Genomic DNA, 18,377 nt, shown 5'->3' with positions numbered 1-18,377 from the left:
TTTTTTGGCAGATGGGGCAAAGGAAGGAATTTAGACATTTAATAAAAGCAAATATAAATAGAGTCTGATGTAATCCTCAGGGAACATTCATTCAACAGTATACCTAGGTTCTAGGGATGGATTTGATAACAGACCAGAACGACAGGTGTGAGCATGAAATATCAAGTTACTAAGTGTGAAAGTATCCTGAGACATCTATAGTCAAATCTCTGAACATTTTACCTCAATGGTTTTCTGCTGATCTATTCCAAGGCTGTGCATCAACCGCAGAACCTGTTCATTAAACTCCCCGATGGACGGCTCATTTTCTTGCTCTTGTGGATAGAGAACAGGTCTCTGTACAGGAACTTCTATGAGCATCCATTTATGCTCCTTGATTTGAGCTATGGTCAGTCGTTTGGATGGGTCTAGGACCAACATCCTTCGAATGAGGTGCTCACAATCTATAGAAAACACAATGTTACAAATGTCACATAAATCACCTTGCCCTTCAGGGTTGTTTGTTTGACTCATGTGACTTGGCCCAACAGTGTTAATCTTTATATTCTCCATTGGAAATCAGAAGATCAAATGAGTAAATAATACATGAAGGTGGCTACTTAAATTTGTCAAGTTCATGAATACATAAAAAAAAAGAGGAGTGAGTCTATCTGATTCTGGGCTACATTAAACTTTCTACTGGATTTCTCAACTGACAATATCCAGACAGACAAATTTCCACTCAAGAAAAAAAATAACCTTCATTCCTAGAAAAAGCAAATAATAAACTGATTCTCACCCACATCTAAGCTTGTTACATTTGGGCAATGTAAATGAGACAAAGAACTTTCTCCAAAGGGCTGCTGCTTTTCTCATTAGTGCAGCTGAGAAAACTATAACATGAAACATTACTTACTTTTGATTACACTAAGAAAATGACACTGCTACAACTGGGAGCACCAGCTGATTCCCTGAGCTGACATCAAGCTCTTCACCACCCGACCCAAGCTAACCTTTTCTTACTATATGCCAGGCACTATGCTAAGTGCACTAAACAGAGTAATTTAATTAATCCTCACAACTCTGGTAGGGAGGAACTTTAGTGATTTCCATTTCAGAGATGAGGAAATTGAAGTACAGACAAGAGATATAACTTGCCAAGGCCATGCAGCCAGTAAATGGCAGATGAGGACTGGAACCAGGCAGTCTGGCTTCAGGGTCCATGCTTGTAACCACTGAAGGCACTGTTTCCACTGCTGGTGGGAACACGAGTCAAGGATGAAAACCAAAAATGTAATGAAGGAGTAAACTGAACCAATGCCTATGTAACACCTCAATATAAGTCAAGCAGGGACTATGGCATTACATCTTAACTTGACAATTTGGCTAGTTGACTTAATTAAAAATTTTTTAAATTTTGCAAAATACATTTCATAGAGTAAAATGATTGTGCATCTGTATCTATAAAGTCTAAAATAAACCTGGGACATTTATAGACCCAGAGTAAAGGGGAAGACTTGCTGTTCTTAATCTGGGAAACACTCCGTTTTCAGTTATAAGAAGGAAGGGTGGGACTTGTCTCAGCTACAGGGAAGGGGGCTTTCAAAGTGACTGTCACTTTATTTGGCACCTAAACTCAGAAAAAGGAAGCTTTTGCCTAGGCATTTCATTTGGAACACAAATTTTGTAAAGCATAATTAGTAAGACGAACAGCTTGTTACCTTCTGACATGAAATATGGAATCCGGAATCTTCCTTCTAAAACCCTCTGCCTCAAAATCGGAAGAGTGGGTCCATCAAAAGGCAGAGCTCCACAGACAAGGACGTAAAGAACTACTCCCATGCTCTGGGGAAGAAAACCGTGCAGTCACATTTCCACTGAGAACTCTAAATACTGTTTCCTACACATCCCCAGGGCTGTTGAAATCATATGTTCTGAAAAATCCCTATCTGAACTTATTTTCTCAGAATTTAAAACAAACAAACAAAAAAACAAAAACAAAAAACTGAAACCTCGCCTACTGCAATAAGTATCCTATAATACATACTAAAAGATCTGAATTTTATAATTGTGGTTACTACTTAATTATAAATCATTGCTGATATCAGGGTAGCATCTGTGCCTAGAAATTCTTTCTCAGGGATCCATTTCAAGATACTCTGACTAATTATAGTCTAGCCATTGGGGAACCATGAAATAATGCTTAAGTGTTAAGCATGGAGCTTCTGAGATGGGCCAGAGTACTAAGTATTATCATTATAGATGCATTTAACACAGCAAAGCAAAGCAATACCCAAATATCCAGCTGTGGTCCTTCATACTGCTGCCCTTCAAAGACTTCTGGGGCTGCATAAGGGGGGCTGCCACACCATGTTGCCAGCAGTTCACCACTTTTAAAGAAATTTCCAAAACCGAAATCTATTGGGGATGGAAATAAATGTTACTTTCATCTGTGCTCTCAAACTATACTACATTTCTCTGTAATAAATTTTATGATATGCTATATTAACAACATCACTGCTATTCACTCTGAGGACTGACATCTCTCCTGTAATCTTTCCCTAGCATTTAGCACAATGACTACAAAATAGTAAGTACTCAATAAATACTATGAATGAATTTGTAAGTGAATCTAGTTTTCTTCTTAAAGACAGTGAGGGAGAGACTAGAAAAAAACTTAAAATCACAAATCTTAAGGTTAAAAAAATCCATTGGTGTGGAAAAGTCACTTGAATTTGACAATATTAGAATTCCTATTAGAACCTATGATTGAAATGTTCTTTGTATTATATGGCCTGCAAGGAAAAAAAATCAAATGAATAAACTTCTAAGATATTCACCTAAACACAACCAAGTGACCAGCTGTTCTTACAGCTGTTACTCCAGGACAGCAAGATATTGGATGTTTTAAGGCAACTGAGTACAGTGTTTCCTAAGTAACAACTCTCTAACTGTGAGTCTACACATCCTGTTTTAGGCTGAGAGCCATCTGAACAGCTCATTAACATATGATGGCTACGTGGCCCAGCCATGGGCCGCCTAGCAACACTTTCACTGATTTACTCATTAGAATTCAAAACACTCATTGGACTTCCCCTTACGATCTGAGTTATACTGAATCTACAGCTTTGATATACAGAAGACACTCTGGAAATGCTGTACTTAGATACCTAAAATATGTGCAAAAAACACTGAGTGAGCTCTGGTGAAAATTCTACCTTATGCTCTTTTGCAAAAAACAGTCTCATGTTCTTACCGAAGGGACGAATTCCCATCATTTTGTAAAATACAGCCATACTGTCTTTTGTTGTTACACATTCCTAAAGAACACTCCTTCAGTGACAGGACCTGTTCTACAGCCAGCTGGTGCGCAGCCCCACATGTACAGGGTGTTCTAAGTGATGCCCCAAATGGAATTAGATCGAGTCTACTGCTGGAATGGCTGGCTGGCTTTGTGCCTCCAGATCAGCCTTGGTGAACCTTAGTTTCCCCATCTGGAAAGCTGAAATACACCTAGACAGCTGGTTGTTGAGAGGGTTTAATGTGTTGGTCTGTTCACACCTTCAGACTGTGTATAACATCTCTGGCTCTGTGTTTCTTAGGCAAAGCATGCCCTGAGCTTGCTGACTTAACCACCCACACTACCACTGTTTCAGGAAGAGTAAAACCTATGAAGTTGGGGAGAACTAGAGCTGATTTTCAGTTTTGTCACTTTCTGGCTTCAAATACCCTGGGAAGTTGTTCAATTTTCCTGAACCTTAGTTTCCATGGCTATAAAAGTGGGATAATCCACCCACGCAGATAAGATGCTGTGAGGATTAAATGCATTAAGAATGTAAAATGTGGGGCCAGTGCTGTGGCATAACAGGTTAAGTCACTGCCTGCAGTGCCAACATCCCATCTATGTGTTGGTTTGTGCCACGGTTGCTCTCCTTCCGATCAGGTTCACTGCTAATGCTCCTGGGAAAGCAGTGGAAGTTGGCCCAAGTGCTTGGGCCTCTGTACCCATATGGGAGACCTGGATGAAGCTCCAAGCTCCTGACTTTGGCCTGGCTCAGCCCTGGCTATTGTAGCCATTTGAGGAGTGAACAAATGGATGAAAGATCTGTCTCCTTTCTCTGTAACTCTGCCTTTAAAATAAAATAAATCTTAAAAAAAAAAAAAAAAAGAAAAAGAGAAAAAGGTCCTGAGAAAATATAAAGGAGGGGCAGGAAAAAGTACAGAGGGAGTTTAAGCTTTCTGTGGAGAAAGGAGTGTAGGAATCTCAGACCCAGTCTCAGCCTGGTGGACTACTGCTGAAGTCTGATCTTGACATCCAATGGGCAGGAGCCAAAGGGTGCCTACAAAAACTTCTTTTTCCCAGGTGACCTCAGTTCAGTTCTGTGTTCCACTTTCTAAAATAACTGTCAGAATGGCCTTAGGTTTTCCACCTCTAAGACCAAGCACTCCTATCACATCCTAACACATGCATGCTTTCTCATTTTCTATAGAAACCATAAACAAATGAGTGAAGAACTAGATGTTCAAATGAGGTTTAAAGAGAAAAAAGTTGATTTCACTCACATTGAAAAGTGTAAGAAGTTCTGAGCTGTGTTTTCTGAGGTCTTAAAATAGGTACAGTAATTGCTATACTTTAAACCATAATCATAGGATAAATTTTAGTATATGAAAGTTGAGGAGACTCTCAAACAACACTGTGAAGTTTTAATGTCTCAAAGAGCCCTTGTAGACCTTCTTCATTCTGAACATCCCCACACTGGGGAAATAACTCAAAGGCATGACTGGGACAGAGGCCTGTCAGAAAGGCAGCTGGGGCTCTACACAGCCTTGGGCTGTCTCACTGGTTTTACTAGCCAGAGAGCAAGAACTGGGGAAGCATCACCATTCCTCCAGCAGCCCACTTTCAGCCTTGGCTTTACAGACCTTGACAAAGGAAGCCTCTTGTTCATGTACAGGGACAGTACTGAATAGTTGTTTACTTCTGTTTTCTGTAGGTAATCGAGGAAAATAGGACTGAAGGACAACCAGACTCAGTAAGCATTACAATATCACATATGCAGACGTCTACAGTCTTGTCAAAGTCCTTCACACATTGCGTTTGTGATCATCTGATGAATGGGTTAAGGAAGACATTGACGAGTTGGGATCAGATCCTAGGTTTTCTACTTAGCTATGTAATCCTAAGCAAATTCCTTAAATTTCAACGCCTTAGTTTCCTTATTTGCAAAGTGGGGTAATTAACTACTCTTGTACTGACGTGTGTGTGTGTGTGTGTGTGTGTGTGTGTGTGTATTCACACAGCAAACCCTGAAACACAGTAGGTGCTCAGTAAATGGTGGCTGTTGTTGCTATTATTATCATTATTGATTTACTTATCTGTCTTCCCCATCAGATTAAGTTCCTTGAGGGTAGAGTAGGCAAATGATAGTATACTCTGTGCTTTTAGTACACTGTCTGCAGACAACAGCTGCTCAACCAAGGTTTGCTGAATGAATATTTTTTCCTCATCTCTTTTGAAAGTGTTTTACTATGCATTATGAGTTGATCTATGCTCATTGAAGAGAATTTCTTCTTAACAACCATATGAAGAAAGTTTGTTTTAGGAGTAAGGGTAGAAAGTCAGTGCCTTGGCAGAAGTGATACAGCTAGCTACTAACTTGCAGAACCGGAACAGAAGCCAAGTTTGACTACAGAGCCCTTACTGTTAACCACCACCTTTATGTCCTCCCCTGGCACAGTGATACACAGCTATTTTTGAACAAGTTAATAATTGTCAAGTTTAAGAAGTGGCAATTGAAAGACACTTAAAAATAAAAGGCTTTTTATTTCTTCACAGGAATCTGGATAATTTTCTTTGGTCATAGTCTGCAACTTTCTGTTTAAAAGCATATAGGGAAATGAGGGGTAAGTCAGAGATAACATGAAAATGCAGGATTTCGTTTTTCAAAAGATTTTATTTATTTGAAAGATTGAGAGAGAGAGAGAGAGAGAGGGAGGGAGGGAGGGAGGGCCCCTCAAATGGCTGTAATGGTTTGGGCTCATCCAGGCCAAAGCCAGAAGTTCAGAAGTCCATTTTGCTCTCCTACATGGGTGGCATGGGCCCAAGTTCTTGGGCCAGCTTTCACTGGTTTCCCAGGCACATTAACAGGGGATTGTAGAAGTGGAGCAGCTGGGACTCCAACTAGTGCTCCAGTATGGGATGCCCATATAGCAAGCAGTGGTTAACCTGCTGTGCACAAGGATTTTTTTTTTTTTATCGTCATTCATTTAAATGGAATGGACTATACAAGGGTACTTCATAAAGCTCATGGAAAATGAAATTAAGTTTACTTTGGTGCAAAATAATCTTGAAATCCACGCATCCTAGAGTCATCTCTGGGAATATGTGGAGGACTGGTTTTTACGACATCCTGCAGATAGCAAAATCTATGTACGCTTATATATACACAAAATGGTACAGTATTTGCTTGGAAGCAAACTATATGCATTCTCTCATATACTTTATATCACCTCTAGATTATTACTTATAATCTCTAATATAATGTAAATGCTATCTAAAAAGCCATTACATTGTAATGTTTAGGAAAAAATGGGAAGAAAAAAGCCTTACAGATTCTGTACAGACACAGCTATTTTAGAACTAACTATACAGTACATGTCAGCAAAAAAGGAATGCATTTTTTTCTAATATTTTTGAGACACAGTTGGTTGAATCCATGGATGTGGATTCATAGATGTAAAAGGGTCAACTAACCAAATTTGTTCATTAAACATTTTAAAGCCATACTGGTGTCAACCAATGTTCAGGCAGTCTCAACAACACAGAATAATAAAACAACCAGCATTATTACTTGAATTTTGGAAAGCACTATAAAGACAATTACTAGAGCATTCCTTCTATGCCAGATTCAGATCCAGTCTAGCCTTGCTGGAAAGGAAACATCTTTCTAGTTTAGTTCTCTGATCTGCAAGTTACTACATAAAACTATGGCTCTTATGTCCTCAGACATTTTTTTTAGTGTTTCTGTCATAAAACAGCATACAATCTTGGGACTATTTTGACATGTTTTTAGCTTTTTAGTTTTCATTTTTGAAAAAGATTTATTTATTTGAAAGGAGAATGACACAGAAAAGAGAGAAGCAGAGAAGAGATCTTCTGTGAGGGTTCGTTCCCCAAATGCCCACAACAGCCAGGGCTGGGCTAGGCCAAAGCTAGGAGTCAGGAAATCCATCTACTTTTCCTACATGGGTAGTAGGAACCCATGTATGAAGTGGAGTGGCCAGAATTTGAACCAGTACCCCAATATGGGAAGCAGGTGACCCAAGTGGTAGCTTAACTTGTTGTGTCACAATGCCTGCACTCTTTACACAACTAGGTATTTGGTACACTGGTTAAGATGCCACTTGGGATGCCTATGTCCCATGTCAGAGTATCTGGGTTTGAGTCCCAGGTCTGCTTCTGATTTTAGCTTCCTGATAATGCGCATCTTGGTAGGTAATGGTCCCTCTCATCACATGGGAGACCCAGAATTAGCTCTTAGTTCCTGGCTTCAGTCTGGTCCAGCCCAGGCTGTTGCGGATCTTTGAGAGGCGTACCAGCGTATGGAAGATTTCTGTTTCTCCATCTCTCAAATAAAATGAAAATGAATAAAAATTGTTTAAAAAGTCATAAGCAAACAGTATACTGAAAAAAAAAACAATTACTTTAGATTTATAGAAGAGTTAATACAATTAAGAGATTTCCTATGCTTTTCACTCAGTTTTTTTCTAATGTGAAGATTTTACATAACTGCATTAAGTTATCAAAACTAAGTAATATTGATTCAATGCTGTTAACTGAATCACAGACTTTATCAAGATTTTCTCATTAATCTCCCTTTTCATTTTAGGATTTCAAATTGCATTTAGTGCCATACCTTAGTCTTCTCCAAACTGTGATAGTTCTTCCTTCTTCCCTGACCTTGGAGAGTACCAGTGAGGTATTTTTTGACTATCTCTCAATTTAGCTTGGTCTGATGCTTTCTTGTGCTTAGATAAGGTTATGCCTTTCTGGGGAAAGCATCACAGAGGTGATGTGCTTTTCTCAGTGCATCGTATAAGGTGGTTTTAGGGTCATGTTAAATTACTGGTGAGGTTGACACTTATCACCTGACTTAAGTAGTGTATGCTGAGTTTCCCTTTGTAGTTAATAAATATTTTAGAGAGGCCATACTGAGACTATCATATCTTGTTTCCTTGTGAATCTTCACTAGACAGTTTTATCATTTACTGGCAGATCCTGATTATGGCAACAATTACTTGGTTTTCTAATGGTAACTTTTCATTTCTCTCATTCCTTCCAGTGGTCTTACTTAATATAAATTAAATATTTATGAGATATAATGTGATGTTTTGACAAGTGTTTATATTGTAGAATGATTCAATCTTATGAATTAACAAATCCATTGCCTCATTAATTATAATTCCTCTCTATGAAGGAGCTAGCTATCCCTTATGCTCTTTTATTTATTCATTCCCTCACTCACTATGTTGCTGAATCATATTTTGTATTTTCCTGAGTATTTAATTCTTTGGGTTATAACTCAATATTATTGCTATTTATTTTAATATTCAAATAGTTTGGCCATTAGGAGCTAATCCATGTTAGCTTTTGTGTTCTTTCAACATGTTCTCAGTTTTTAACATTTTATTTTATTTTAAGCATATCCTTTTCTCTGGCACCAAAAGATGGTCCAAGCTCATTTTGTATTTTCCCTGCCTCCATCTTGAATTTACTTCTCCAAGAGGCCCTGGTTGCTTCTGTTGAGGAATGCTAAAAAGAAATTAAGACTAGGCCCTAGATATTTTTATTGACTTGTCCATGTACCTACAGATGCAAATAACCTGGCCAATGTTTAAACACCTGAATTTGAAGCCAGTTTTTTTTTTTAAACTACGTATAGATGTTCCAAGGGTGCCACTAATCAGAAGCTCAATACAACTTAAAATCAGAGATAAAGCTCTTACAAACTCAGGAAAAATCTTTATGTTTAATGGAGGTGAGAGATTTCCTAATTTATCCCTGTGCCAGCAGCAGCTGAAAAATGAGGGCTTTCCGTATATTACAGAATAATTTTCAGAAATACAGACCTCAATTCATTTTTGGAATCTATATTTCATTTTAAGAATACATGATAAAGGAGTAGACAGTATAGTAGTTAAGATACCACTCAGGTAACCGACAGAATGGGAGAAAATATTTGCAAACTATATGACCAATAAAGGATTAATAACCAAAATATATAAAGCCCTTGTCTGGACTGTTGAGGAACAGTTTTTTGCTGTTGTTGTTTTCTTTCTTTTTCTTTTTCCTTCTTACACAAAGCACTGAACTCTTTACTTACAACAGAGTTAATCCTCTGTACATAAGGTTAAATGAAAATATATCTGTGAAAAATAGGACAAGGAACAGGAGAGGGAAGAGGATGAGGGGTGGGAGGACAGGTACAGTATAAAGAATTACTATGTTCCTAATGCTGTATTTATGAAATGCATGCAAATTTATACAGCAGACTCATGGAATGACAATCACTTTAAGTAGCACTCTGACCTCAGGATCAGCCCTTAAGGCATTCTGGTCTGGCTGAAAAGCCCAGGGGAGCATTTTAGGCACTCTGGAAAAATATGTTCTCTGTGAGTGAGACCCTAGTGTAAAGAAGCAGCCACCAAAGAGGGATGTATTTTTCTCTGAAGGGAGGAGAGAACTTCCACTTTGCTTATGGCCTTGTTGAGTTAGTGGATCCAAAAGGCTTCTACAGCCTAGGCAGCTCATGTCAAGAGCCTCAGGTGATCACTGACATCATATATGAGTGTTAATTGTTAAATAAACAACAAGAGTCACTGTGCACTAACTTCCAATGCAGGACCTACGTCTTCAAAGAGTTGTATCATGAGACTTAATAGCAAAACTTGTTCTTAAGAATCACTTCCTTTTAGTATGTTAAGTGGAGGATATTCATATATCTCATAAATTATAGCTATGTCTAAGAGCTTGCAAAAGATGTATCATTCTTGGGTTCTTCTTTAAAGATAATTAAATTTCTAAAAGGAAAGAAGGGGGAGGAAGGGAGGGAAAAGAGGAAGGGAAAAAAGTGAAATAACCTTTGAGATGCAATAACTTGTTTTATGTTCCTAATGTTGAATTCATGAAATGCATGCAAATAAACAAATTAAAAAAAAAAAAAAAACCTGCCACTCAGGACACTCACATCCCATAAGGAAGTGTCTGGGTTCGAATCCCCCCTCTGCTTCCAATCCAGCTTCCTGTCAATGCATCCTGGTAAACTGCAGATGATGGCTCAAGTCCCTGGGTCCTTCTACCCATGTGGGAGACTCAGATGAAGTTCCTGGCCACCAACTTCAGCCTATCCAGCCTCAACTTTTGCAGGCATTTGGAAAATGAACCACTGGACAGAAGATCTCTGTCTCTATCTCTCTACATTGCAAATAAAGTGAAAATAATCCCCCAAAAGAATGCATGACATGGGCTGGTGCTGTGCTGTAGTGGGCTAAACCTTTCTTCAAGGCACTGAAATCCCACACAGGCGCCACTTCGAGTCCCAGCTGCTCCTCTTCTGATCCAGCTCTCTGCTATGGCCCAAGAAAGCAGTAGAAGATGGCCCAAGTTTTGGGTCCCTGTACCCATGTGTAAGACCAGAGGAAGCTCCTGGTTCCTGGCTTCAGATTGGCCCAGCTCTGGCCATTGTGGCTATCTGGAGAATGAACCAGCAGGTGGAAGACCTTTCTCTCTGTCTCTCCTTCTCTGTGTTTGTAACTCTGCCTCTCAGATTAATAAAATCTTAAAAAAAAAAAACAAAAAAAAAAACAAACCCCAAACAACAACAACAAAAAACATGATGTGCTAGGTGGATGCACCTTGTCCTTTTAATGTTTAGAAGATACATGCTCTCATCCTCAAAACACTAAGGCATATACTCCAAGGTTTTAGTCTACCAAAGATTTTGAGATTCACTGACATATCCATACTCTCTCACCTGGTTTTTATGTGGCTGAAATATTTATACAAATGAGCATTTGAGGTAGTTTTTAGCCACAGATCAGTTACTAACTCATGGAAATTCAGTAGGTCTTAAAAGCTGAGTCCTTTATCTCTTCTATCTAATCAGGAACAGATCATGGATATATCTGCTCATATACTGGAAATGCTGTTAGGCTTCCTGCTCTGTATTTTGAAAGTTGATTGACTTGAATTTTCCTGATAATCAGACTATTATTACTGTCATCACAAATTTATATAAACTATCAGTACTCAAACAACATTAGCAAAGGGTCAATGCTTTAGCAACAACAGGGCCTTGCATAGGGTAAATAAAATGATCCTGATGATTTCTGTCTAAGGGGGAACCACACACAATTGAGAATTCTGTTGTCTGCTGAAATAAAATATTGAAATCGGCCAAACATCAACACACATATAAATAACCTGGGGAAAATGCTAACAGTCAGATTCCAATACAGTAGCTCAAGGGTTGAGCATGAGATTCAGCATTTCTTACAAACTTATGCTGCTGGTCTTTGAGTAGCCAGGAAACAGAATAAACAGAAGTGGTGAAAATGATACAGAAAATGTTAAACAGTATATCAGTGTTTACTACTACAAAATGGTTATAATTAGTAAATACATTTTTTTTTTTTTGACAGGCAGAGTGGACAGTGAGAGAGAGAGAGACAGAGAGAAAGGTCTTCCTTTGCTGTTGGTTCACCCTCCAATGGCCGCCATGGCCGGCGCGCTGTGGCCGGCGCACCGCGCTGATCCAATGGCAGGAGCCAGGTGCTTCTCCTGGTCTCCCATGGGGTGCAGGGCCCAAGCACTTGGGCCATCCTCCACTGCACTCCCTGGCCACAGCAGAGAGCTGGCCTGAAAGAGGGGCAACCGGGACTAGAACCCGGTGTGCCGACGTCGCAAGGTGGAGGATTAGCCTAGTGAGCCGCGGCGCTGGCCACTATATACTTTCAGGATTTTCATTTAAATGACATAAAGACTAGGAGGGCCGGTGCTATGGTACAGCGGGTTAATGCCCTGGCCTAAAGCGCTGGCATCCGATATGGGCACAGGTTGGAGACCCAGCTGCTCCACTTCTGATCCAGCTCTCTGCTATGGCCTGGAATAGCAGTAGGAGATGGCTCAAGTCCTTGGGCCCCTGCACCTGCATGGGAGACCTGGAAGAAGCTCCTGGCTCCTGGCTTTGGAGCTGTGCACACAGAGCAATTTCAGCCGATGCAGCCAATTGGGGAGTGAACCAGTGGATGGAAGACCTCTCTCTCTGCCTCTCGTTCGCTCTCTGTGTAACTCTGAGTTTCAAGTAAAAATAAATAAATCTTCTTTAAAAAAAAAAAAAAGACTAAATAGGAGAAACTGTGAGGTAAATTAACTCACTTTTTTCAAAATGGGGAAAAAAACCAAAACACTGAAAACCTGTCTTCAAGCTAAGAAAATGTAAATAATTTCTAGGAATCAGCACAACCAAGGCAATTCTGAATCTCCAGCAGTGTTACAATGTCTAATTTATAATTTAAAAAATCCTCCTACAGATCAGCAGATGGCTTTAGGGTTAAATTTATCCCTGTTTCTAAACTTACCAGTAGAATTCAGCTATCCAGCCTCAAAGATGAGTTACACATCCTTTATAATTATTTTAAGAGGCACGAAGAAGACAATTATGAGGAAATCAAAGCTGATAATGAAAGGTAGGAGAGTGACAGCGATGCAGTGGACCCATTGCACAAGTGGCACACTGATCAGCCAACACTGACCTCACTGTATGGTAAAGGCCAGGTGCATAGTTCACTTCCAAACATCAGTCACTCTGCCCGCCTGACAGGAGAGTGAGAGAAGAACCATCACAGTTAGGATGAAATGTGATCCTCCTGACCAGAGTGAACCATCTATTTGTCCAATCAGAAAGTTCAATGAGCTAACAAGCAAACAAATGATCTTTCTTAGTCCAAACGGAATACCAGCAGGTAGAGTGGGAAGGGGGTGAAGAGGGGCCAAACCAAAGCCAACCAAACCCACTGAGATCTCTTCCACATTCCAGGCTAAAAATCTGCTAGTACTAATTAGGACTGAAAGACACGAAGTTCAATTTATGGATGCAAAACTCTTTTTAGACTACAAAAGACTATTGGTAGAAAAGCAACAAATGGAAGACTTTTCAATAGAAGTTTTTCTGGCCGGTGCTGCGGCTCACTAGGCTAATCCTCCGCCTGTGGTGCCGGCACACCGGGTTCTAGTCCCGGTCAGGGCACCGGATTCTGTCCCGGTTGCCCCTCTTCCAGTCCAGCTCTCTGCTGTGGCCTGGGAGTGCAGTGGAGGATGGCCCAGGTGCTTGGGTCCCTGCACCCGCATGGGAGACCAGGATGAGGCACCCGGCTCCTGGCTTCGGATCGGCGCAGTGCACCAGCTATAGCGGCCACTTTGGGGGTGAACCAATGGCAAAGGAAGACCTTTCTCTCTGTCTCTCTCGCTCACTGTGTAACTCTGCCTGTCAAAAAATAAAAATAAAAAATAAATAAATAAAAGAAGTTTTTCCAATAAACACTGTCTTCGCTTCCCCTACCCCTTTTCAGTTCCAGGGCATAAAACAGGAATTATATATATGGTAGACCTGTCTCAAGGTCTTCTTCAAAGTAGGAAGGTTGTTAGAAGCAATGACAAGAGAAGATGGGCTGCTGCATCAAACCAGAAAGGGAGCATTCTTGTGCTAAAGACAAGCCAAGTGAGGCACTGGTCAGATTAATCAGGCTAATACCACACTACTAATTACATTTAAAGTTTCTCAAAAAATCAATTTGCATCAAGCAGAGGCAATTTAGAATTAAAGTTATAAACTTTCCTTATTCCTCTAAGATTTGTATTAATAAGGCTCTAAAGCCTTGGCTAATTTAAAAAACAAACACGAGGCTGGCGCTGCAGTGTAACAGGTAAAAGCTGCTGCCTGCAGTGCCAGCATCCCATATGGGGGCCAGTTTGAATCCTGGCTGCTCCACTTTTATTTTTTTAATATTTATTTATTTGAAAGTCAAAGTTACACACAGAGAGAAGGAGAGGCAGAGAGAGAGAGAGAGAGAGAGAGAGAGAGACAGAGACAGAGAAATCCTCCATCTGCTGGCTCATTCCCCAACTGGCCACAATGGCCAGAGCTGTGCCAATCTGAAGCCAGGAGCCAGGAGCTTCCTCCAGGTCTCCCACGTGGGTGCAGGGGCCCAAGGACCAGGGCCATCTTCCACCGCTTCCCCAGGCCACAGCAGAGAGCTGGATCATAAGCGGAGCAGCCAAGACTTGAACTGACGCCCACATTGGATGCCAGCACTGCAGGCAGCAGCTTTACCCACTATGCCACATCGCCGGCCCCTGCTCCACTTTCAATTCAGCTCTCTGCTATGGCTTGAGAAAGCTGTAGAAGATGGCCTAATGCTGGATCCTGTCCTGGTTGCCCCTCTTCCAGGCCAGCTCTCTGTTGTGGCCAGGGAGTGCAGTGGAGGATGGCCCAAGTCCTTGGGCCCTGCACCCCATGGGAGACCAGGAGAAGCACCTGGCTCCTGCCATCGGATCAGCACGGTGCGCTGGCCGCAGCGCGCCAGCCGTGGTGGCCATTGGAGGGTGAACCAACGGCAAAGGAAGACCTTTCTCTCTGTCTCTCTCTCTCTCACTGTCTACTCTGCCTGTCAAAAAAAAAAAAAAAAAAAAAAGAATATGGCCCAAGTCCTTGGGCCCCTGCACCCATGTAGCTCTTGGCGCCTGGCTTTGGATTGGCCCAGCCCCGGCCGTTGCAGTCATTTGGGTAATTTGGGTAGTGAACCAGCAGAAGGAAGACCTATTTTTCTCTCTGCCTCTGCCTCTGTAATTCTGTCTTTCAAATAAACAATTAAATTAAAAGAAAACATACTGAAGGAGGCTACATTATCAAAAATTACAGTTTGTTTTCACATAGAATCAACTGTACATTGAATAAAACAATAGCTAGCCTTTACTGAGTGTTTATATGTGCCAGGAGCTTTAATTAACAATTTATTTAAGAAACACTTAGATTGCACTATGTACCATGGACTGTTTTAAGTACTTTGCAAATATTAACTCAAGTAATAACCACTATGAGATATGAACTTATATCATTCCCCCTTTTGAGATAAGAAAACTGAGAACAGAAAGATTAGGAAATGTGTCCAAGGTCATGCAGGTAGTAGTGGCAGAGCCATGACTCAAACCCAGTTAGCCTGGCTCTACAGCCCACACTCATACCTATTATCCTATATTGCCCCCCCCCATCATCACTAATCTCTACAATGTTCCTGGAAAACAGATTAATTTCTACCTATTAGATATAGAAACCTAGGCACAGAGAAGTTAAATAATCAGCCCTGGGTCACAGCTTCTATGTGGCACAGCCAGAGTTTGCACCAGTACTCTCTGTTTCCAAACTCAGTACTTTACGTGAAGTCCTGTTTGGATTGTGATTATTTTCTGAAAACCTCCAAGCAATTCATACATTTTTATCCTTATCTAAGTATTTATTACAAACATTTCAGACTGGGAAACCTGGAAAACAAATGTCCTTCACCTATTTAATCTCAACTTCTAATGCCGCAATAGCGTAGCCAAAACAGCTAGGAGGAAACAGTACTGCAATTACTAAAACCACTGAAAGACAACACGGCTGCAGACAGCCTCTTACTCTGACTGTCCTAACACTGGTATTTACAAAGGTTGGAGGTCATGATTGAGGCAGCAAGCACACACCGGTGTGGGTGAATTCTTGGCTCAGTAGAGCCCACCCCCTGGGGGCGCATAAATTAGATGCTGATCTCAAAGTATAAATGAATCATTTCTGATATTTCCATTCCATTTTCAGTTTTATAAATGAAAATATTTTAATTTAGACCTAGTTTTGGTTTGTGTTTCTTTTCAATTTCAACATATAAGATGGCTAAAAGAATTCATATATTCAAATAAGGTAACTAGATATCTCCAGAAATGTTAACCATTCTGATTTGATCAGTACACACCACATACAAATACTGAGATGTCACACTGTATGTACAATTATTCTATGTTAATCAAAAAATTTTAAAAATGTTTAAGGAGATGGAAATGCTAACTACTCTGATTTCATCATTATACATCATATATGTGCACCAAATTGTCACACTGTGCTCCACAATTATATACAATTAAAATTTAAAAATGAAAAGTTATATTTGCAATTTATAATCTGACAAGGGATTAATAACAAGAATATATAAGGAACTCCAAAAACTCAAAAGCAAGACATACAAACAGCTGATAGGTACATGAAAAAGCACAACATCACTAATCATCATGGAAATGCTAATCAAAACTACAATGAGGGAGGAAGGAAAGAAGGAGGATGGGAAGTATCATTAGATTCTAAGAATTGTCTCTAGGAACTACACTTAATCTGTTCTTTGTATTAGTATCACAGTAATATGAGAATAGAGAAAAATTCTGTTGTAGTGATTATCATGCATTTGAGAATGTAATATAATGATAAATTCCTTTAAATAAAAAAAATCTACATTGAGATATCACCTCATTCCAGTAAGGGCGACTATTGCCAAAAAGACAAAAAATAACAAGTGCTGGTGAGGATGTCATGAAAAAGGAACCCTTGAATACTTTTGGTGGGAATGTAAATTAGTACAGCCATTGTGGTAAAGAGTATGAAAATTTCTCAAAAAATTAAAAATAGAACTACTATATAATCCAGCAATCCTACTACTGGATATTCAACTAAGAAAAATGAAATCAGTCTGTCAAAGAGACATCTGTACTCTAATGTTTATTGCAGCACTATTCACAACAGCCAAGAAATAGGAACAACCAAAGTGTCCATCCACTGATGAACTGATAAAATGTGGTGCATGCACACAAAGGAATATTATTCCGTGGCAAAAGGTGAAATTTTGTCAAGTGCAATAACATGGAAGGAACTGGAGGTCACTATGCTAGGTAAAATAAGCCAAGTGCCACAGGATTTCACTGATATGTGGGATCTGAAAGGGCCGATTTCAAAGAAATTAAGTGTAGGATGGTGGTTACCAGAGGCTGGGGAGAATGAGGTGGAGGGAGTAGTGGGGAATGGTTGATGAGCAGTTACTAAATTACAGTTAGATAGGGGCTAAGAAGTTCTGGTGCTCTATTGCAGAGTATGGTGATTACAGGTAATGATACTGTACTGTATACACATTTTTAGAAATATTTATTTATTGAAAACCAGAGTTACACAGAGGCAGAGAGAGAGAGAGAGAGAGAGAGAGATTGATTGAGATTGAGATTTTCCATCTGCTGGTTCACAGCCCAAATGGCTCCAATAGCCGTAGCGAGGCTGATCTGAAGCCAGGGGCAAGGGCCTTCTTCTGGGTCTCCCCGTGTGTGTAGGGGCCCAAGGACTTCGGCCATCCTCTACTACTTTCCCAGGCCATAACAGAGGGCTGGATCGGAAGTGGAGCAGCTGGGATTTGAACCAGTGCCTATATGCGATGCCAGCACTGCAGGCGGTGGCTTTACTCACTATGCCACAGTGCCGGCCCCTGTATATACATTTTCTTAAAAGCCAGAAAAAAAAAAGATTTTGGATATAATCATAAACAAATAAAAAATGTTTGCAGAGATAAAGATGTTTACCCTAATTTGAACATTACATAATAATGTAATACACATAATAATGTGTAATACACATAATAATGCATACACATATCAAAATATCTCATGGTACTCCATAAGCATGTACAATTTTTATGTATCAGTTAAAATGAGAAATATCTTCAAAAGTAAAAGAAGTAGAAAAATTTAATTTGAAGGAATAATTTTGTATTTTATTACGGATTCTTGCAATTTCTTTCCATGAAGAAAATCTTTCTCATGTATTAGATGTTTTTAAAATTCAAGAATTCTCAAGAGATCAGAAAATAATGTTCTTAAAGGTAAGCAAGACTGTCAAAAAGTTATAAAAAAAAATCTGTGGGTAAAAATAAATATCGGAGAGAAATTCCTCAAAGACATTGGAATGCATCTAAATGCTTTATAGCAGGTGGAATCCTTCACGATGTAGTCCCCGCCTACCTGTCTCGGCTCTTTCCCCATCATTCCTCTCTGGCAGATATATTCCACTAGCTCAGGCCTGTAAACACTCCGAGCCTTTGCTGGTGTCTGCTTTGCATGTATGACCCACCCACTTGGAGCAGCAACTCCATCCCCTAACTCTACCTTTCCTTCTCTTTCTCTCCATTCACCTCACTTTCAATCCCACCACAAATACTTTTTTGTTAATCAAATCTTAGCTAATAATTTCCCTGATTCTTTCAGGCAGAGTTAGTCT

At 40.0% G+C, this 18,377-nt stretch overlaps 1 protein-coding gene across 4 annotated transcripts in view; it reads right to left on the bottom strand.

The window, feature by feature from the left end:
• The window catches only part of SIK2 (salt inducible kinase 2), a 149,094-nt gene that overhangs the window by 27,124 nt on the left and 103,593 nt on the right, over positions 1-18,377 (bottom strand). For 3 of the 4 annotated variants that reach the window (XM_002708396.6, XM_008261575.5, XM_089333710.1), the window contains 3 exons: positions 2,273-2,397; positions 1,701-1,824; positions 223-443 (listed from right to left, as the gene is read on the bottom strand). In XM_002708396.6, coding sequence (XP_002708442.2) covers positions 223-443; positions 1,701-1,824; positions 2,273-2,397 — 470 coding nt within the window. Of the gene's footprint in view, positions 1-222; positions 444-1,137; positions 1,236-1,700; positions 1,825-2,272; positions 2,398-18,377 lie in introns of those variants that run through there. The other variant, XM_089333711.1, reaches the window with a different exon arrangement.

The sequence above is a fragment of the Oryctolagus cuniculus genome, chromosome 1, assembly GCF_051225735.1.
Source record: "Oryctolagus cuniculus isolate XC-2025 breed Fujian yellow rabbit chromosome 1, ASM5122573v1, whole genome shotgun sequence".
NCBI classification, from domain to species: domain Eukaryota; kingdom Metazoa; phylum Chordata; class Mammalia; order Lagomorpha; family Leporidae; genus Oryctolagus; species Oryctolagus cuniculus.
Note: the sequence above shows the minus strand (reverse complement) of the source record. Positions and strands in the feature narration are given on the sequence as shown.